Source organism: Oncorhynchus mykiss, chromosome 27, assembly GCF_013265735.2.
Source record: "Oncorhynchus mykiss isolate Arlee chromosome 27, USDA_OmykA_1.1, whole genome shotgun sequence".
Taxonomy (NCBI): Eukaryota; Metazoa; Chordata; class Actinopteri; order Salmoniformes; family Salmonidae; genus Oncorhynchus; species Oncorhynchus mykiss.
In genome coordinates, this window is record NC_048591.1 from 4341936 (window position 1) to 4365394 (window position 23459).

Here is a 23459-nt window from a genome sequence, read left to right on the forward strand (position 1 = left end):
AAGTCTGTGATGATGTTTCCCATACAGAGGGGGAGTGGGATAAACTGCTGGCGCTCTCCCCACTCTTCCAGCTTCTAAAGCGTGTGGAAAGGAAGCTGAGGGGCCCAGCGCAAGATGCAGGATTTCTGAGGGGGGAGCTCGACGGTGGGTTACACAATAGCCTGTAGAGTAAAACGCAGATTACAAACGTCCTGTGATGTGTTTGGGCCAAGAATTGTAGAGATTAAAGAGGACCCTCACACACACGATTGCTCCGCCACGTACCACAATATATAATAACCGAACAACACACAATAACAAACAAAACAATTTGTATTTTTATATGTACTTCTCTTGTTGCAAACCTTTAGTCACCAAATAGTTTGTACCAAAAACAATAACAAAAACCCCCCAAAGAGGAAGTAAAGGATGACACTGGCATGGAGAAAGATCTGACTAAGAACATACTGTACCACCTCTTTGAACAAAAGGCTTGGTGAGGGACACTTTTCAGCCAGTCCTTGTTCAACACAAATGTAATTTGACACGGTAGTAGTTAATATTTGAGACCAACTCCGGCGTTCAATAAGGAATCAGTAAGAAGACTATTTCAGAAACAGTTCAAGTCTAAACACAGAAACGCGACAGGAAGGAAGACAGTTGGGAAGCTTCATCGTGGGACTGATGGCAGGATGGGCAAGATTCTTTATTAATTGAGGTGAGATTAGGTATAATTTTTGTGTGGAGCACTTTGAAACAAACTGTCATGGTATGCACTATACAAATAACGTTTATTTCAACTAGTAATTTAACTACATTGTGCAGTAACTTGGTGGTATTTGAACTAATTTCAAGTTAGTTAATTACTTTTTTGCCATGTAGCGGTGTAGCTAACTACTGGAACTATGTAATCATTATCTTTCTTTTTCACCATCAGGCCTGCTAATTCTCACTTGAATCATTGGTTTTGTGATTAATAAGCTAAATTACACATTACAGTTTGTTACCATATGACCCCAAAGTGATCTGTTCTTGGAATTTGTATTCTGATGATTTACATATGATCATTTTTCACTAAGTACTGTAGTTTAGATTAAGTGAACTACTTTTTTCAAAGTAACTTTAGTTAAGTAAAGTATACTTGTGTTAAGGGTAGCTTTAGTGTAGTTTAACTTCTTCCAGTGTGAAGTGATCGGTATCTTGGTATACTATACTTCCCTAACACTGACCATCCATCATAATAAAATCACCTGACCACCACGGGGAAAAAGCAGCTAAGGTGTCTGACATAGCAACATAACACCACAGCTGCTTCTTATCCTTCGAGGTTTCACAACACCGGGAGTCCATTATTCCTCTCCGTCTGGCGGTCGTTGAAAACATTTCCATTTGAGTCATTTAGCAGACTCTCTTATCCAGAGCGACTTACAGTTGGTGCATTCATCTTAAGGTAGCTAGGTGAGACAAGGTGAGAAAACCCGTAGAAAATACATAGTAATATGATTTGTTTCAGTCTGACATTGAAATTAGTCACAAACTGACACAACAAAAATGCAACCAAAAGGCCAAACCGGACCACTTGTTCAGGGAAAATCTCAACCAGCTGTGGTTGTGAAGGAACTAGAAAAAGATCTGAATCAAAGTGAAAACAAGCCAAAGACAAAAGTAAAAAAGACAATCCCCTGTCAACGACTGCTTTGGTGCTTTCATAATTAATACCAAATGTCCCACCCACAACACTCAGTACAACTTTACTTGACCTAAAAATGTATGCTTTCAATTGTGATAATACACAGCCTTTTGAGAGTTCCTAGACTACTTGTGCTACGTGAAGTGTGAATTGATAACCCAGCAAGGAGAAATGGACAACTGGATTTATGGATTCTCTCTGAATTTCAGGCAGAGCGAGCTCTTTTATTGACTATCTGGATGCACAGTGGGAGTGTGAAGGAGAGCTGCTCCTTCTTGACCCAGGTCGTCTTAATCCCAGAGAGTTCCTGGTCTACCACCATGGACTATTCCTACTGCAAACACTACACACTCTCGAACTGGTTAGTCACTCACTTTCTCTCCCACATACTGAGAGAGGTTAGTGAAGGGTCATAGTTCAAAGCATTGTTTAACTCATCTTTCCTATCAAAAGGAGATTAATTAATCACATGTGGTCTTTGCGGTCTGTTTGAACGTATTTTTCTTTGTCAATGTGAATGTTCTTAGCACCAAAATTGTTAATACCATTACTCCCATAGACTCCAGCAGTGTCACTCCAGATAGCAACTAGTCTTCCATCCAATAACTACAAATACAACGCCTTCCGGAATTCCTTCTTTTATCAGGTGATGTCCCAATTTCCACTGTATGTGCATGAGAGAGAGATTACATTTCTATTTTGGAATCAAATATGCATTGGGGAACAGTGTGCATGTTGTACACGATAATCAACATCAATAAAAATCTATTTCCCTTTAGGATTGAATGACAGCTCTGAATCTTGCAGTTTAGCTTCTGACGTTTGTGATGTTAACATCTGTGCCACATCTGTTTGCTACTAACTGATGTCGTGTGTTGGTAGGAGGCTGAGAAGACAGTGTTTGTGCGTCGCCAGAGACTGCAGTCAGTGGGAGGATTCTCTCTGCTCCTCTTGCACTGTCTGTCACATGTCGCTGTTGGGGACATGAGCGTCGACTCCAGTCCTACCTTCCAACGGGCTTTCTTCAAGGTGCTGCCAAACTCTGTCTGCGTCCCAGAAAGCAACCTATTTCCAACATAGTGTACTACAGTACTTATGACCAGAGTCGTATGGTCCCTGGTCAAAAAAGGGCATTATATTAGGGAATAGGGTGTCATTTTCTCCCCTAAAAAAAGTCAGCCCACCACATACTGAGAACTGAATCCACGCAGAATTTATGTGAATCTTTGTGTCAAAAGGATCTCTAGTTTCAGTGGAAACACTACAAATGTATTGCCCAATAGTATGTGGACACCCCTTCAAAATAGTGGATTCGGCTATTTCAGCCACATCTGTTGCTGACAGCTGTATAAAATTGAGCACAACGCCATAGACAAATATTGGCAGTAGAATGGCCATACTGAAGAGCTCAGTGACTTTAAACGTGGTACTGTCATAGGATGCCACCTTTCCAGTTCGTCAAATGTATGCCCTGTTTGGGCTGCCCCGGTCAACTATAAGTGCTGTTATTGTGACGTGGAAACGTCTAGGAGCAACAACGGCACAGCCGCAAAGTGGTAGGCCACACAAGCTCACAGAACACGAATGAAGAGTGTAAAAAACGTCTGTCCTCGGTTGCAACACTCACTACCAAGTTTCAAACTGCCTCTGGAAGCAACGTCAGCACAAGAACTGTTCGTTGGGAGCTTCCTGAAAGGGGTTTCCATGGCCGAGCAGCCGCACACAAGCCTAAGATCACCATGAGCAATACCAAGTGTCGGGTGGAGTGGTGTAAATCTTACCGCTATTGGACTCAGGAGCAGTTGAAAAGTGTTCTCTGGAGTATGGAATCACACTTCACCATCTGGCAGTTTGACAGATGAATCTGGGTTTGGCGGATGCCCCAATGCATAGTGCCAACTGTAAAGTTTGGTGGAGGAGGAACAATGGTCGGGAGCGGTTTTTCATGGTTCAGGCTAGGTCCCTTAGTTCCAGTGAAGGGCAATCTTAATGCTACAGCGTACAATGATATTCTAGACGAATCTGTGCTTCCAACATTGTGGAAACAGTTTGGGGAAGGTCCTTTCCTGTTTCATCATGTTAATTCCCCCGTGCACAAAGCGAGGTACATACAGAAATGGTTTGTCGAGATCGGTGTGGAAGAACTTGACTGGCCTGCACAGAGCCTTGACCTCAACCCCACCTGTAGGATGAATTGGCAAGCCGAATGTAAGCCAGGCCTTATCGTCCAAAATCAGTGCCCGACCTCACTAATGCTCTTGTGGCTGAATGGAAGCAAGTCCCCGCAGTAATGTTCCAATATTTAGGGGAAAGCCTTCCCAGAAGAGTGGTGGCTGTTATAGTGGCAAAGGGGGATCAACTCTCTATTAATGCCCATGATTTGGGATTTTGGTCATATAGTCTACCTTTGTGCGATTGTAGTCTGTCACCGTCTTCTGGTCAATGCCAATTGCAACAGTGGGATGCATGGTGCTGAGGACCATGCAGCTCCCCTCTCTGTTTGTTCACTGTTCCGAGCAGGTCTTCTTTACAATCAACTTGGCTGCCAAGGAAATTGATGTAAAGAAGTTGTCCATAGACACATTTCTGTCTTTGCCCATGTAAGGCTCCACGAGTCTCAAAACCACAGTCTCAGACCGTCGCTCACCCGCTGGCCTGGTTTAATCTTTCCCCAGATATGGACAGCCATTGAGCAAGTACTTGGTTTCGGCATAACCATAACTTAAATACAGTGCCTTGCGAAAGTATTCGGCCCCTTTGAACTTTGCGACCTTTTGCCACATTTCAGGCTCCAAACATAAAGATATAAAACTGTATTTTTTTGTGAAGAATCAACAACAAGTGGGACACAATCATGAAGTGGAACGACATTTATTGGATATTTCAAACTTTTTTAACAAATCAAAAACTGAAAAATTGGGCGTGCAAAATTATTCAGCCCCCTTAAGTTAATACTTTGTAGCGCCACCTTTTGCTGCGATTACAGCTGTAAGTCACTTGGGGTATGTCTCTATCAGTTTTGCACATCGAGAGACTGACATTTTTTCCCATTCCTCCTTGCAAAACAGCTCGAGCTCAGTGAGGTTGGATGGAGAGCATTTGTGAACAGCAGTTTTCAGTTCTTTCCGCAGATTCTCGATTGGATTCAGGTCTGGACTTTGACTTGGCCATTCTAACACCTGGATATGTTTATTTTTTAACCATTCCATTGTAGATTTTGCTTTATGTTTTGGATCATTGTCTTGATGGAAGACAAATCTCCGTCCCAGTCTCAGGTCTTTTGCAGACTCCATCAGGTTTTCTTCCAGAATGGTCCTGTATTTGGCTCCATCCATCTTCCCATCAATTTTAACCATCTTCCCTGTCCCTGCGGAAGAAAAGCAGGCCCAAACCATGATGCTGCCACCACCATGTTTGACAGTGGGGATGGTGTGTTCAGCTGTGTTGCTTTTACGCCAAACATAACGTTTTGCATTGTTGCCAAAAAGTTCAATTTTGGTTTCATCTGACCAGAGCACCTTCTTCCACATATTTGGTGTGTCTCCCAGGTGGCTTGTGGCAAACTTTAAACGACACTTTTTATGGATCTTTAAGAAATGGCTTTCTTGCCACTCTTCCATAAAGGCCAGATTTGTGCAATATACGACTGATTGTTGTCCTATGGACAGAGTCTCCCACCTCAGCAGTAGATCTCTGCAGTTCATCCAGAGTGATCATGGGCCTCTTGGCTGCATCTCTGATCAGTCTTCTCCTTGTATGAGCTGAAAGTTTAGAGGGACGGCCAGGTCTTGGTAGATTTGCAGTGGTCTGATACTCCTTCCATTTCAATATTATCGCTTGCACAGTGCTCCTTGGGATGTTTAAAGCTTGGGAAATCGTTTTGTATCCAAATCCGGCTTTAAACTTCTTCACAACAGTATCTCGGACCTGCCTGGTGTGTTCCTTGTTCTTCATGATGCTCTCTGCGCTTTTAACGGACCTCTGAGACTATCACAGTGCAGGTGCATTTATACGGAGACTTGATTACACACAGGTGGATTGTATTTATCATCATTAGTCATTTAGGTCAACATTGGATCATTCAGAGATCCTCACTGAACTTCTGGAGAGAGTTTGCTGCACTGAAAGTAAAGGGGCTGAATCATTTTGCACGCCCAATTTTTCAGTTTTTGATTTGTTACAAAAGTTTGAAATATCCAATAAATGTCATTCCACTTCATGATTGTGTCCCACTTGCTGTTGATTCTTCACAAAAAAATACAGTTTTATATCTTTATGTTTGAAGCCTGAAATGTGGCAAAAGGTCGCAAAGTTCAAGGGGGCCGAATACTTTCGCAAGGCACTGTACACATTTGTCTAGTTTGTGGACATGCATTGGGTAAAACAGCACAAGCTTTGGTTGGGAACAGTTGCTCATCAACAGCTATGTTCTCTCCTGGCTTGTAACAAGTAATGCAATTCTTTACAGAACTCGTCCAGATGTCTGAGAGCGGCGAACCTGTCTGTCTGCACACATATTGGTCTTGTCTCCTTGTCATCAAAACGAGAATAATCTCTCTAGTCCTGTTTATACCTGGGGCTAGCATGCGTCCTTTGTTCTGATTATGTCCATATTCTGATTGTGCCCACATATAAACCGTTGCATCTACACATGGTATTAAAATGTCTCTTACCCATCCACCGTGTCTACACTGTGACCAGATTTCCCTGTATGCAAATCATTTGACAGATATTGTTTTTCAAAATAATAACATTTTATTGGTCACATACACAGGGTTAGCGGATGTTAATGTGAGTGAGTGTAAAATCTAACAAATTCACAATAACTACCTTACACACACGAATACACACATGGGATGAATATGAATATGTACATATAAATATATGGATGAGCGATGGTATGCGAGATGTAGTAGATCGTGTAGAATACAGTATATACAGTGGGGCAAAAAAGTATTTAGTCAGCCACCAATTGTGCAAGTTCTCCCACTTAAAAAGATGAGAGAGGCCTGTAATTTCCATCATAGGTACACTTCAACTATGAAACAAAATTAGAAAAAAAAATGCAGAAAATCACATTGTAGGATTTTTAATGAATTTATTTGCAAATTATGGTGGAAAATAAGTATTTGGTCACCTACAAACAAGCAAGATTTCTGTCTCTCACTGACCTGTAACTTCTTCTTTAAGAGGCTCCTCTGTCCTCCATTCGTTACCTGTATTAATGGCACCTGTTTGAACTTGTTATCAGTATAAAAGACACCTGTCCACAACCTCAAACAGTCACACTCCAAACTCCACTATGGCCAAGACCAAAGAGCTGTCAAAGGACACCAGAAACAAAATTGTAGACTTGCACCAGGCTGGGAAGACTGAATCTGCAATAGGTAAGCAGCTTGGTTTGAAGAAATCAACTGTGGGAGCAATTATTAGGAAATAGAAGACATACAAGACCACTGATAATCTCCCTCGATCTGGGGCTCCACGCAAGATCTCACCCCGTGGGGTCAAAATGATCACAAGAACCAAAAAATCCCAGAACCACACGGGGGGACCTAGTGAATGACCTGCAGAGACCTGGGACCAAAGTAACAAAGCCTACCATCAGTAACACACTACGCCGCCAGGGACTAAAATCCTGCAGTGCCAGACGTGTCCCCCTGCTTAAATACATGGACTTAATAAAGGTATCACTAGTCACTTTAAATAACGCCACTTCAATAATGTTCACATATCCTACATTACTCATCTCATATGTACAGTGGGGCAATACTTATCCCATTCATTCTTTCCTTTACACGGATCAGTCGTCCTGGTCCCTTTGCAGAAAAATAGCCCCAAAGCATGATGTTTCCACCCCCATGCTTTACAATAGGTATGGTGTTCTTTGGATGCAACTCAGCATTCTTTGTCCTCAAAACACGACGAGTTGAGTTTTTACCAAAAAGTTATATTTTGGTTTCATCTGACCATATGACATTCTCCCAATCTTCTTCTGGATCATCCAAATGCTCTCTAGCAAACTTCAGATGGGCCTGGACATGTACTGGCTTAAGTGGCTAGAGATTTGAGTCTGTATGTTGGCAGCAGCCTCTCTATGTTAGTGATGGCTGTTTAATAGTCTGATGGCCTTGAGATAGAAACTGTTTTTCAATTTCTCGGTCCCAGCTTTGATGCACCTGACAGTGGCTCGGGTGGTTGTTGTCCTTGATGTTTATGGCCTTCCTGTGACATCGGGTGGTGTAGGTGTCTTGGAGGGCAGGTAGTTTGCCCCGGTGATGCGTTGTGCAGACCGCACTACCCTCTGGAGAGCCTTGCAGTTGAGGGCGGTGCAATTGCTGTACCAGGCGGTGATACAGCCTGACAGGATGCTCTCGATTGAGCATCTGTAAATGTTTGTTAGTGTTTTAGATGACAAGCCAAATTTCTTCAGCCTCCTGAGTTTGAAGAGGCACTGTTGCGCCTTCTTCACCACACTGTCTGTGTGGGTGGACCATTTCAGTTTGTTCGTGATGTGTACGCTGAGGAACTTAAAGCTTTCCACCTTCTCCACTACTGTCCCGTCGATGTCGATGGGGAGGGGTGGGCGGTGCTCCCTCTATGTTTCCTGAAGTCCACGATCATCTCCTTTCTTTTCTTTTGTTGACGTTGAGTGAGAGGATCAGTGGGGTGGAGATGTTGTTTCCTACTTTTACCACCTGGGGGCGGCCCTTCAGAAAGTCCAGGACCCAGTTGCACAGGGCGGGGTCAAGACCCAGGGTCTCGAGTTTAATGACGAGTCTGGAGGGTATTATGGTGTTAAATGCCGAGCCGTAGTCAATAAACAGCATTCTTACATAGGTATTCCTCTTGTCCAGATGCAATAGGGCAGTCTGCAGTATGATGGCAATTGCATCGTCAGTGGACCTATTGGAGCAGTAAGCAAATTGGAGTGTGTCTAGGGTATCAGGTAAGGTGGAGGTGATATGATCCTTGACTAGTCTCTCAAAGCACTTCATGATGACAGAAGTGAGTGCAATGGGGTGATAGTCATTTAGTTCAGTTACCTTAGCTTTCTTGGGGACAGGAATAATGGTGGCCATCTTGAAGCATGTGGGGACAACAGACTGGGATAGGGATTGGTTGAATATGTCCGTCAACACACCAGCCAGCTGGTCTGCGCATGCTCTGAGGACGTGGCGAGGGATGCCGTCTGGGCCGGCAGCCTTGCGAGGGATAACACGTTTAAATGTTTTACTCACGTTAGCCACGGATCACGAGAGCCCAGAGGCTTTGGTAGCGGGCCATGTCAGTGGCACTGTATTGTCCTTAAAGTGAACAAAGAAGTTGTTTAATTTCTCTGGGAGCAAGACATCAATGTCTGCGATGGGGCTGGTTTTCTTTTTGTAATCCGGAATTGATTGTAGACTCTGCAACATACGTCTTGTGTTTGAGCCGTTGTATTGCGACTGTACTTTGTCTCTATATTGACACTTTGCTTGTTTGATTGCCTTGTGGAGGGAATAGCTGCACTGCTTGTATTCGGTCATGTTTCTGGTCACCTGCCATAATCAAAAAGACTATCCCAGTCTGTTGTCATGCTTTCATTTTTGTGCAAATGCTGCCATCAATCGACGGTTTCTGGTTAGGGAAGGTTTTAATATTCACAGAGGGTTCAAGATCATCGATGCACTTGCTAATTAACTCGCTCACCGAGTCAGCGTATTCCTCAATGTTGTTGTCTGAGGCTATTCGGAACATATCCCAGTCCACGTGATCGAAGCCATCTTGAAGCGTGGAATCCGATAGGTCAGACCAGCGTTGTATTGACCTGAGCACGGGTGTTTCTTGTTTTAGTTTCTGTCTATAGGCTGGGAGCAACAAAATGAGTCATGGTCAGACTTGCCCAAAGGCAGGGCGGGGGAGGGCTTTGTATGAGTCGCGGAAGTTCGAGTGGCATGATCGTGTCGCGCATTCGATACGCTGATAGAATTTAGGAAGTATTGTTCTTAGGTTAGCTTTGTTAAAATCCCCAGCTACAATATATGCAGCCTCAGGATGGGAGGGGGATATACACGGCTGTGACTATAATCGAAGAGAATACTCTTGGAAGATAATGCGGTCGGCATTTGATTGTAAGGAATTCTAGGTCAGGTGAACAAAAGGACTTAAGTTCCTGTATGTTGTTATGATTAACGACTCATGGTGTAATCACAAGGCATACACCCTGCCCTCCTTCTTACCAGAGAGATGTTTGTTTCTGTCGGCGCGATGCGTGAAGAAACCGGGTGGCTGTACCGACTCTAACAAAATATCCCAAGTGAGCCATGTTTCCGTGAAACAGAGAATGTTACAATCTCTGATGTCTCCCTGAAGGCAGCTTGTGCCCTAATTTCGTCCACCTTGTTATCTAGAGAACAGGACATTGGCGAGTAATATGCTCGGAAGCGGTGGATGGTGTGCTCGCCTTCTGAGGCTGACCAGTAGGCCGCTCCGTCTGCCTCTCCTGCGGTGACCGCGTTGTTTTGGGTCGACCTCTGGGATAAGATCGCATGTCCAGGGTGGAGGTTCGAACAAAGGATCACGCTTCGGGAAAGACGTAATCCTGGTTGTAATGTTGGTAAGTTGTCATCGCTTTTATATCCAATAGTTCTTCCCGGCTATATGTAATAACACTTGAGATTTTCTGGGCTAACAATGTTGGAAATAATACATGAAAAACAAACAACTGCATAGTATTCTAAGGACCTAAAGCGAGGCAACCATCTCTGTCGGCGCCATTTTCCATGGGATGCATATCCATAAATGTATTTTAAGACAAATATTGATGCCATAGGTCAATGGTGCCACCTGTGATTTCATTTGGAGGGCAGGATAGTTATGATTTACATGGTTTCACTGTCCAGATCCATCTACACTTGTAAGATATCCAGACACAATGCATCCCTGACTACCTCGGGAGGTGGTCAGGAAGATCAGATCACAATTTGTCTTTTAATTGTCTACACCTGTCCAAAATTCTGGGCAAAATGCATCCCTGACTACCTCTGTAGGTGGTCTATAAGATCTGATCACCATCAGATCACAATATGTCTTTTAATCGTCTACACCTGCCAAAAATTCTGGACACAATCAGAATGTGGACAAGATCAGGACAAAGGAAGCCGGTTAGGACCAGGTATAAACAGGGCTTCTGAAGCGGTTGCACACCTTTCAGACCAAAATTACTCCACATCCCTGCTCTTTCCGCCGTATGCCCCGTAGATATACAAGAGTGCAATAAAAGCATGTCCCACCCACTTACTGTTTTACTTTCCTGTGCGCATGAGTGATAGTGCAATCTCTGATGTACTACAACATCTGAATGTCACATAAGCAAAGAAAACTGTGGAGTGCGCTGGCAATTTGTCTCTTTGCGTGAGGTGTAGAACCTGCTCTCTCTGTGAGAATATCCTGGAAAAGCCGCCTTCCTGTTGCGTTCTCGTCACTCTTTCTACCCAAACCATGCCATCCCTACCAGACTTCTGTTTTACCTTGACAGTTGGGATCACCGTCTCAGTTGGCAAAACTCAGGAACCGGAGGCTTGAAGTCAACATCAGAATCAGGTGAAGACTCTTCATCAGCAATGCTGCTTTTCAGCTCAATATCCCATCCTCCAAAATCCTTTGTCCATTTGTTTGTTTGGGATTGCCATTGGGAACTACACACGCTGTATGTTTTATTCAGCGATGGGAGATCCGTGAGAGTTAAGCTACTCTTCAAAGAGGTGGGGTTTCAGACATCTTCGAAAGATGGGCTGGGATTCCGCTGTCCTGACTTTAGAGGGAAGCTTGTTTCACCATTGGGGTGCCAGGACACAGAAAATTGTCATACACAAATTGGCCTGAAACTAATCCAAGGCCACAATGACAATCACAATTACTGAGCAATCAGACAGTTCAAACAGCAATGATTAACTAGGCTACCAGGGAAAAGCACTTAATTTCAATGGCCCTAACAACACCAACTGCTACTTAATGAATAAAAAAATATACGTGCTGTTCTTGTAAGAGTTCATCACCTTTCAAACTATAGATGACACACTAAGACTGGGGCCAAGTAAGGCTCCTTAAATAGTCAGGGAAGACAGGCATGGCCACTCTCTCCTAAAGCCATTACACCACAACGAGAGTTACATTTCGAACAAACTTAGTTCTCTGTCTGTTGTGAAAGTAGGCCATTGCAAACATAAACACAACATAAAGTGGTTGTCTAGCAATTTCATGTTCGTTTTTTAGGACGGGAGTTACATGCAGGTATATACATGCACAGCATATCAAACAAGCAAGACACAGACAGGCAATCAAGAACGATGTAATGGTTTTTTTTCTTCATCATTGCAAACATTGGCTAAACAGGAGGCTATATCGCGCCATAATCATCACACAAAACACAAATTGTTTTGCCCCAATGCAATGTGTAGACTTGCTTGTGCCTACGGCATTATCCGTTACCACAGACATGGTCGTAGCCTTCATATATATTTTTGGAATGTTCATTCAAATCGCAGCTGTTCAGAAATACGAGGCACAGACATAGGCTACATCATCATATTGATCAAATTGGTTGAGGGTTCAGAAGAGGGTGAGTAAAGAGAGAAATTTGAATACGTGTGTAAAATAACATATGCACAGAACGTGATTTGGATCCTTAGATTTTAGAAAGAAGTTTCCAGGCTGGGCTCTAGTGTTAATGCTGTGGGACATGATGTGTGCCAGCTAAGGTTTTTCGGCATAAAGTTGTACAGCCACCTAAGAGAGGAGGTGATAGAGAGAAATTGCTGTTGCAGAGAGGCATATTATATCCGTGCACTACAAACAGAGCCCTAGAGGCCCGGATGAAACATTTATGTTAGGTTACTTCCTGTGAGCAACAGTTGTGCATTTCTTTTTTTGTAAAAAAAAAACTAGTAAAACAATATAGAAAACAGTATATAAATAAGGATTGTGATTGTGACGTCATCTACGGTGCCTTCAGAAAGTATTCATACCCCTTCACTTATTCCACATTTTATTGTGTTACAGCCTGAATTCAAAATGGATTCAATAAAAAAAAATCTCACCCCTCGACACACAATACTCCATTATGACAAAGTGAAAACATTGTGTTTAAACATTTTTGAAAATGTATCGAAAATGAAACACAGAAATATCTAATTGACATAAGAATTCACATGTCATGACATGTTAGAAACCCCTTTGGCAGTGATTACAGCTGTGAATCTTTCTGGGTAATTCTCTAAGAGCTTTGCACACCTGGATTGTATACTATTTTTGTAAAAAAATAAATAATAATAATTCTTCAAGCTCTGTCAAGTTGGTTGTTGACCATTGCTAGATAGCCATTTTCAAGTCTTGCCAAAGTGGATGTAATTCAAAACTGTAACTAAGCCACTCAGGAACATTCAACGTCGTCTTGGTAAGCAGCTCCAATGTAGATTTGGCCTCGTATTTTATGTTATTGTCCTGCTGAAAGGTGAATTTGTCTCCCAGTGTAAGTTGGAAAGTAAACTGAACCAAGTTGTCCTTGTTCTTATCTCTATTACGCTTCTTTTTATCCCCAAAAAACTCCATAGTCCTTGTCGATGACCAGCATACGCATAACATGATGCAGCCATCTCTATTCTTGATAGTATGAATAATGGTACTCAGGGATGTGTTGTGTTGGATTTGCCCCAAAGATAATGCTTTGTATTCAGGAAATCTTTTTGCAGGTTTACTTTAGTGCGTTATTACAAACAGGATGCATGTTTTGGAATGTTTTCATTCTGTACAGGCTTCCTTGCGAAATGAAGTGCCATTTAGGTTAGTATTGTGGAGTAACTACAATGTTGTTGATCCATCCTCAGTTTTCCCATGTCACAGCCATTTTTTTTAAAGTCACCATTGGCCTCATGGTGAAATCCCCTTCCTCTCCAGCAACTGAGTTACGAAGGACACCTGTATCGTTGTAGTGACTGGGTGTATTGATACACCATCCAAAGTGTCATTATTTTATCAATAGGTGTCCTTCTTTACAAGGCATTGGAAAACCTCCCTGCTCTTTGTGGTTGAATCTGTGTTGGAAAATCACTGCTCGACTGAGGGACCTTACAGATCATTTTATTTGTGAGGTACAGAGATGAGGTAGTCGTTCAAAAGGCACTATTATTGCACACAGTGTAAGTCCATGAAACTTATTATGTGACTTGTTAAGCAAACTTCTTCGGGCTAGAGGGCAGTATTTTCACGTCCAGATGAAAAGCGTGCCCAGAGTAAACTGCCTGTTGCTCAGGCCCAGAAGCTAGGATATGCATATGCATGGTAGTATTGGATAGAAAACATGCAAAAGTTTCTGAAACTGTTAAAATAATGTCTGTGAGTATAACAGAACTGATTTCCCAGGCAAAACCCCGAGCACAATCCATCCAGGGAAATTTTATTTTGAGGTCATTGTGTTTTCCAATGGATTTCTATGGGAAACCTGATTTATTAGGGCCCAGATTGCAGTTCCTATGGCTTCCACTAGATGTCAACAGTCTAGAAATTGTTCGATGTTTTTCTTTTGAGAAATGAAGAAGTAGTCCTATTCTTTCCATGTGTCACTCAGATGGACTCAAGTCTTTTGGTGCTCGTGAACAGGAGCGCGCTCCTCGTTATTTTTCTCCGGTATTGGAAACAGTTTATTCTGTCTTAAATCTTATCGATTATTTACATTTTAGGGTACCTGAGGTTGGATAAGAAACGTTGTTTGAAATGTTTGGACCAAGTTTACAGGTAACTTATTAGATACTTTGTAGTCATGTTGGGTGAGTTGGAACCGGTGTAATTCTGAATCAAATGCGCCAAATAAATGTACATTAAATATATATATAGATATAAAGAAGGAATTTATTGAACAAAATGACCATTCATTGTGTCAATGAGACATTTGGGATTGCAAAAAGATGAAGATCTTCAAAGGTAAGGTATTTATTATTTCGCTATTTCTGACTTTCATGTTGCACCTGCCTGGTTGAACAATGGTTTTCATGTTTTTGTATGTGGGGCGCTGTCCTCAGATAATCGCATGGTGTGCTTTCGCCGTAAAGCCTTTTTGAAATCTGACACAGCGGCTGGATTAACAAGAAGTTAAGCTTTATTTTGTATTACACTTGTATTTATATGAATGTTAAATATTTATATTTCTGTAGTTTGAATTTGGCGTTCTGCAATTTCACCGGATGTTGTCAAATCTATCCCGCTAACGGGATTTGAGCGCTAAGAGGTTTTAAGCAAATTGTTACTCCTGAACTTATTTAGGCTTGTGTCTTTACTATAATTAATGCAATGATGATTATTTTATCATATCAATTAACCATGTGTAATTATTACAATGATTAAATTCATCCTGTAACAATTAACTCATTAGCAATCTTGGGGCATCATGGAAAAAGCTCATTTAACTAGTTACCGTTTTCCGAATGAACTCTTAAAGATATAAAGTTCTCTTATATTTCAGTCATCAAACAGTCATTAATGAATTGTTACCTTCTATCATAAATGATGACTCAGCGATATACAAATTGGCTTAATTATTTATTTACTAACTAACAAAATAATCACACAGAATTACACAAACAGGATAGCTTACACATTGATTACTACACAATGCAATGAAAAGTCCCTAGTGGACTAACCCGATATGATGGCTTGATGGACAATGGATAAGGGTGTGGATAAAGAGCGGGAAAGACAGTGGGGGAGACAGAGTGGGCTTATTGTACATACATGTGAAAATACGCCCAGCGTAAATATGGATATTTAGCACCCAAACAACTGCTCATTCGGATTTTGAAATGCAACAGATATTTACGCTTGTATGTCTTTGTTTTCTTTCTGTTGAAATCGGCGGTCTGTCTGGAGAGTAATTCGACAGAAGTCTCAAAGTCTTTCGTAGTTTGTTCAGCGGGCTCTGTTCGTTAGAATAGAGTGGTGAGAGCAAATGGTTCTTTGTCTCTCGTTTTCGGTCGAGTTTACTAGACTAGTTTACATGCACAGCTGCAGACTGTTAATGTGTAGCCTTGTAGTGTTCTTAATCATTTCAAAGTGTACAGCTGGCGCTGCACATAACTGGTCTGTATTTAAATTGCCAACCATTTCAACATGTAGCCACAGCTCCATGCTTTCTGGTCTAATGTGAATTTGGTCACGGTTATGCATCCTGGAAAAAGGGGCGTTCCATGACGCTGACATTAATGTCCGTGCTCACGTGGGTGTGGTCACTGACTGACTGGTTAAGACTTCAAATGAAAAACAATTATCTCATTTAGAAGGCTAACATCACAACCGTGATCTGTACTTCTCCACAACTTTGTCCCTGACCTGTTTGGAGAGGTGTTTGATTTTGAGATAATGAAGGATTGTTCTACTCCAAAGCTATCTCTAGTAAAACACATTCTTGTCTATGTAATACAGTCTTGAACTCATTTCTCAGCTCAAGCCATCTCCAGTGACCATACGCCCTGATTAGCTGCAGGGATCTAGAGTGGAGCCCATGAAAACACAGAATAAACAGAACAAATATGTCCTGTTTGTTAAGTATTCATTGCTAACTATTAACATAAACAAACCAGGTAAATAAGTATTTTCTATCACAACACGTAGACTACATATCAATGCATACACACAAACTATCTAGGTCAAATAGGGGAGAGGCGTTGTGCTGCGAGGTGTTGCTTTATCTGTTATTTGAAACCAGGTATGCTGTTTATTTGAGCAATATGAGATGATTATTAATTTTCATCCAACTTGGCCCACCGGTGTAACTGCTAAACTGCCGACTGTACACTGTACTGCATGATTGCAACAGGTTTACTTGCATTAGTTCTAGTAGTTAGCTATGTTGACAATGATGTTAATATGGTGACAACGATGTGGGATGTGTGTAGCGGTTAGCGATTATGACATGAAGGTTTGGCTTCGAAAGGTTTTTTCACTTGGCCACAGAAAGCTGATGTGTTGTACACTGAAGTTCACAAGCGAAGGGGAAAAAGTGAAAGGAGGGGAGCATGTAGATGCAAGAAGGAATACGAACCGCATTATCCCTTTATTGTTGTATGTGGCTGCTATGAAAGTGAAATGTGTTTGCATGTGATTAAGGGTGTATTCATTCCACCGATTCTGTTGAAAAACGTTTCTTAAACGGAAGCAAACGGGGAAAAAAACAGGGATAGAAAAATACCTACATTTGTCCAATAGAAACTCTTGTTTGCAACTGTTGGACTAATAATTACACCCTAGATCCCCTACTGTAGATGGAGGCAAGAGTGTGCAATGCGGTATTGAATGTGTCAATGTCTGTCACCTTGATTACTCAAATTTATCTCGGCCTGTGCACCTACGTTGTAAACTTAAAATTTTAGGCTGGGTTGTAAGCAACCTCATGATGGGAATAGGGAACATTTGAGTATCATGTAGTAGCCTAAACTTATTGATGTTACATTGAGCTCTGTGAATGGAATATGAATGACAGTCATCCAATATGCTGTAATAGAACAGAACTTGCTCATAAAAAAAAGAAGAATCGTCCTCCCTCATCTTAAACAACACCGACCGCCACAGGAGCACGCCAATTCCTCATTCAATTATAACAAGGCTTCTGATATGTTATGATCATTATAAGGTTATCATAAGACATTATAAAGGGATCCTAAACACTCAAGACAATTAGATTTATCATAGTTTCATAATGCTCTATGACTGCATCTATAAGGTCCCACAGTATGAATATGTTTACAAGGATATCTAAGTCTTCATAAGAAGGTGCGTCAAGTAAAGTGATACCAGACGTTATAATACTTTTTTAAAGACTAATTTGTGCGTATAAGAAGTTATAAAGCATTACATGTACTATGTTACTGTTTTTCTTTCTTAGCTGCTGCAAGCATGTCTGGGTGAGCTATTCGAGGCCCGACTAGGGAGTTCCTCAATGGGTATGGAATGTGCTGCTCCAGAGAGCTCCATGCCATGGGACTCCCACCCCACCTCCCTGCTGGAGGGGCTTCAGAGGCCCAGTCGGGGGCTCCTTTCACAGGAAGTACGTTCTTCCTCTCCGGGGAATCGACATTAGCATAATGTCTGGCATTTTACCTCAACGATTATGATAGCTAGAAACAATAAATAAACCATCTATTTTGGTCTTTCCAAATAAAGTGATACCGAGTTAATTTCTAAAGCATTCCACACAATGGTGATGGAAAACAACTGTGTTTAGCCACAGTCAGGGAATCTTTGGCAATTATCATGTTCCATTCCTGTTTCGTGTCTGTTTCTTGAGCAGGAGGTGGAGGGACTCCTGCAGAAGCACAGGGAGGATTTGGTGTTCCTCCATGTTGAAAGGCTGTTGAGAAAGAAGAGCTTGGGGCTCCGAACCATGGAAGTGCGTCACAAAGCCCAGGAGGAAAATACTGATCAAGCTCAGTGATTCTCAACCAGGGGGGCATATGACATGATTTAGGGGTCCCTGGATTTTGGGAAAGCATTTTAGTAAGCGTCGGAACGGAAAATGTTGAGAGCCCCTCACATACAGTACTTTTTAGAATTCATGATGGCTGATCTGCTTGGGAAATACACAGTTGTGTATGGACTGGCAACTGATGTGTATGGACTGGCAACTGATGTGTATGGACTGGCAACTGATGAAAGACCAAAACGTTCTCCTTGGGAGTGTGACGGAGAGGTCCTTCATGCACACACACACCTATCCTTTTAGAATCTGTATACAACCTGACCACGACGTCACAAAATACCTCAGGCTGACATCACTGCAACCAGGTTTGCCCACTGGGACTAGAATGCTGGGAGGGTGGCGCAGGAGGTGTCCCTCATACATGTGTGTTGAGATTATTTTTAGGATCATCAGTTGCTGTTGTCAGTTACAGGCACAATCTGTGATGTTTCCTGCTGTTCAATGGTCATGTCAATGAATACCCATTGGTTCTTGATGAATATAACTTTATAAATGCCTTACGGATTTAGTGCAACTGCATTACTCTATCATAATCAAAAATATAGGTTGCAATGCTCCATGTTTTTGCTTTTTTTTGTCATCTTACTTTTTGTTAACAATAATTGTATAATTGAAAGAAATATGTATGTTTAAAACTATCATATCAATATTTTTGATAACCCTTGTATCCCATAGCTGAGTGTATGAATTTGACAGTGGTTGCATTTCTTCAGTTCCACCTCCCTGCTTAAATGGCGGCTGCTGCTGTTGGGCTGAAACATTGTGGTGTTAAAATCTAGATTGTAGTAGAGGTTTTGAGTTTTAGAACATTGGTATACACAGTATTGACACAGGACACAGTAGGAGGACAGATAAGTCTTAAAACCTTTTCAAAAATCCAAGACTGATTTATACACTTTTTGCAATGATCAGTCTGTACTTTTGATGTAAACTGTTATGCCTGTATTGCTTGTATCAACATTTCTATGTCTCAAATGTGCTTGGAAATGAATAAACAAAGACCATGAATTATGGCTGATTCGTGTGTTTATTATTACATTTGACAGTCAGGAAGCTTCATGTATTTTCTCAAACCAGCAACTGCAACATGCAGTTGTCTCTGAGTATGGAGCGCAAGAGCTGGTCAGTTAATGGCTTTCAGGGCGTTTGTTTACACTGGGTCTCAGTTAGAGCACAGCTTGTCCTCATCAGGGTAGATCTGGGCTGGTGTGTTGCATGAAGGCATAAAAAGGAATGCAAAGGGCAAAAGATGGTACAAAAACATTTCCTCCTTTTTCACTCGCGACTAGTGAGTTTCAGTGCAACAACAATGATGAGCAACACAATGCCAACAACAAATCCAACGATGTTAAGGATCTTGGCCATCCTGGATGCCTCTGCAGCCGCTGTTGCCTCTCCAACTGCGTTTGCATTATCCGCCTTCAAACACACAATGGGGGATAATCAATGCATCATCCCACTTTCACTTAGATAACCACAGAATCCACCTCAAAAAATCAGACAAGCTATTCAATAGTTAATCAGCAGATGCGTTTGTAAATACCTTTAGACTTCTTGAATAATTGATTGAGTCTGAATTTTGGATATCTTACCCTGCATGAGCAAACTATTGCCGCAATTCCAATTGGGAGACAGCAGCATAAAGTGTTGAAAATGGACCATCCCAGGTAGGATGGCACTGTGGTGCGGGCTTGGGTCCCTTCCATTGTCTCTGTTTTTATGTAGTTGGACGTACTATAGTGAACCAAGTTGGAGCTGGTCAGTGCCTGTCCCAAATAAGTGATGGGGGTTGGGGAGCAACAGACCTTTATTGAGAGGGTGTGGACTGTGGGATGTGGGATGTGGACTAAGAAAGAGGTGTGTCATCTTGGCGAATGTGAAAAACAAAGGGCAAAGTAATGATGCTCATTTCCTTTGCAATAGGGAAGGACCAAGGGACTAGTGCTGAGTTATGATTGGGAGGAGAGACTAGTAGGAAGTGACAGCCTCCAGTTACAAGATCCTAGCTAGTGAAAGTGGTTTCCAAGTAACATTTGAGATACTTTTTATACTAGGCATAACACTAATTTTTTAAATGATTGGTACTATAATAAAATAGCAATCAATCCATAAAGAAAGGTTATTATTAAAAACAATCATTTAATTTGTAGTGTTGGTTTGATAACAATGTTTTAGGTCTTCTTATAAACTGCTTATAATCATTACTAAAAATAAACAAATTAATTTGATAACACTTCCTATGAATATTCTCTTCATAATGCATAACACATCCTGAGTAGTCCGTTCAAAATATTTCTCATCACAGGATTTCCAATAAAAATGACTTGATCTGAAATCAACCCTCTATAACAGGAGGTGTAAACCACCACTATAGGTGGTTTACACTACATGACCAAAGGTATGTGGACACCTGCTCATCCATTCAGCCACAAGAGCATTCGTGAGGTTTGGCACTGATATTGTCCGATTATGCCTGGCTTGCAGTCGGTGTTCCAATTCATCCCAAAGGTGTTCGATGGAGTTGAGGTCAGGGCTCTGTGCAGGCCAGTCAAGTTCTTCCACACCGTTCTAGACAAACCATTTCTGTATGGACCTCGCTTTGTGCATGGGGACAATGTCATGGTGAAACAGAAAAGGTCCTTCCCTAAACTGTTGCCGCAAAGTTAAAAGCACAGAATCGTCTAGAATGTAATTATATGTTGTAGTGTTAACATTTCCCTTCACTGGAACTAAGGGGCCTAGCCCGAACCATGAAAAACAGCCCCAGACCATTATTCCTCTTCCACCAAACTTTACAGTTGGCTCTATGCATTCAGGCAGGTAGCTTTCTCCTGGCATCCGCCAAAACCAGATTCGGTCATGGAAACCCATTTCACGAAGCTCCCAACGAACAGTTCTTGTGCTAATGTTGCTTCCAGAGGCCGTTTGGAACTCGGTAGTGAGTGTTGCAACCGTGGACAGAAGATTTTACAAGTTACACGCTTTAGCACTCTGCAGTCCCATTCTGTGAGCTTGTGTGGCCTACCATTTCGCGGCTGAGCCATTGTTGCTCCTAGACGTTTCCACTTCATAATAACAGCACTTACATTTGACCGGGGCAGCTCTAGCAGGGCAGAACTTTGAGGAAATGACTTGTTGGAAAGGTAGCATCCTATGACGGTGTCACAATGAAAGTCACTGAGCTCTTCGTTAAGGCTATTCTACTGTCAATGTTTGTCTATGGAGATTTCATGGCTTTGTGCTTGATTTTATATACCTATCAGTAACGGGTGTGGCTGAAATAGCCAAATCCAGTAATTTGGAGGGGTGTCCACATACATTTGTGTATATAGTATAAGTATTTAGCAATCATAATAAGTGTATGGTAACAGCAGCTGTGATGTGTGTATAACATGAACGGATATGTGTGTTTGTGGGTGTGTGTGTATGTGTGTGAGTGCATGTGGGTCTTTCTATAAATAATGTGGCCAATGTGTGACATTGGGATCAACATTTCAAAATGGCTTGAAACAACAGCAAAAAAGAAAAAATTTCATGCAATTCCACATGTGTCCTTAGAGGAATATATGCAAATTGGCCCATAACTCCACCTATACAACAACATAGTCCTAGGACTATATTCAAGTCAGCCTATTCCAGTAATTGAATTTCTAATTTTGTATATATATTTTCTATCTATTCATTTTTCTCCTTTTTCTCCACAATTTTGTGGTATCCAATTGGTAGTGACAGTCTTGTCTCATCGCTGCAACTCCCATATGGACTCGGGAGAGGCGAAGGTCGAGAGCCGTGCATCCTCCGAAACACAACCCAACCAAGCCGCACAGCTTCTTGACACAATGCCCACTTAACCGCATCAATGTTATGTAGGAAACACCGTACACCTGGCGACCGTGTCAGCGTGCATTGCACCCGGCCAGCCACAGGAGTCACTAGTGCACGATGGGACAAGGACATCCCTGCCGGCCAAACCCTCCCCTAACCCGGACGACACTGGGCCAATTGTGCTATCTATCTATTTATTTTTCTCCTTTTTCTCCACAATTTTGTGGTATCCAATTGGTAGTGACAGTCTTGTCTCATCGCTGCAACTCCCATATGGACTCGGGAGAGGCGAAGGTCGAGAGCTGTGCATCCTCCGAAACACAACCCAACCAAGCCGCACAGCTTCTTGACACAATGCCCACTTAACCGCACCAATGTTATGTAGGAAACACCGTACACCTGGCGACCGTGTTAGCGTGCGTTGCACCCGGCCAGCCACAGGAGTCACTAGTGCACGATGGGACAAGGACACCCCTGCCGGCCAAACCCTCCCCTAACCCGGACGACACTGGGCCAATTGTGCTCTGCCCCATGGGTCTCCCAGTCGTGGCCGGCTGCGACTGGACTCGAACCCAGAATCTCTAGTGGCACAGCTAGACCACTGCGCCACTCGGGAGTCCGCAGGACCTCCAAATTTAAGTTCAAGTAGTCTAGCCTCTCTGGGGTTTGCGTCCCACCTCGACAACGTCCAGTGAAATTGCAGGGCGCCAAATTCATTCAACTCATAATTAAAATTCCTCAAACATACAAGTATTATAAACCATTTTAAAGATATACTTCTTGTTAATCCAACCACAGTGTCCGATTTCAAAAAGGCTTTACGGCGAAAGCACACCATGCGATTATGTTAGGACAGTACCTAGCCACAAAAAACCATACAGACATTTTCCAGCCAAGGAGAGGGCTCACAAAAGTCAGAAATAACGATTAAATTAATCACTAACCTTTGATGATCTTCATCTGGTGGCACTCCCAGGACTCCATGTTACACAATAAATGTTTGTTTTGTTCAATAAAGTCCCTCTTTATGTCCAAAAACCTCAGTTTAAATTGGCGCGTTATGTTCAGTAACGCATTGTCTCAAATAACATCGGTGAAATTGCAGAGAGCCAAATCAAATTACAGAAATACATATCATAAACATTGATGAAAGATACAAGTGTTATTCATAAGATTAAAGATACACTTCTTGTTAATCCAGCCGCTGTGTCAGATTTCAAAAAGGCTTTACGGCGAAAGCAAACCATATTATTATCTGGGGATAGCACCCCATCAAAAAACACAGCATCCCGCCTGGCACGATACAAAATTCAGAAATAACGATATAATTCATGCCTTACCTTTGAAGATCTTCTTTTGTTGGCACTCCAATATGTCCCATAAACATCACAAATGGTCCTTTTATTTGATTAATTCCGTCGTTATACCTCCAAAATGTCCATTTATTTAGTTTGTTTG

General features: G+C 42.0%; 1 protein-coding gene across 2 annotated transcripts in view; it reads left to right on the top strand.

Moving 5' to 3' along the window:
* The window catches only part of si:dkey-103g5.4, a 48840-nt gene extending 29655 nt beyond the window's left edge, over window positions 1-19185 (top strand). For both annotated transcript variants that reach the window (XM_036965312.1, XM_036965313.1), the window contains exons 22-27: window positions 28-144; window positions 1879-2030; window positions 2229-2315; window positions 2552-2698; window positions 17583-17744; window positions 17988-19185. In XM_036965312.1, the coding sequence (XP_036821207.1) occupies window positions 28-144; window positions 1879-2030; window positions 2229-2315; window positions 2552-2698; window positions 17583-17744; window positions 17988-18131 (809 nt within the window). In that variant the 3' untranslated portion in view covers window positions 18132-19185. The remainder of the gene's footprint in view (window positions 1-27; window positions 145-1878; window positions 2031-2228; window positions 2316-2551; window positions 2699-17582; window positions 17745-17987) is intronic.
* Window positions 19186-23459: the final 4274 nt, after the last annotated feature.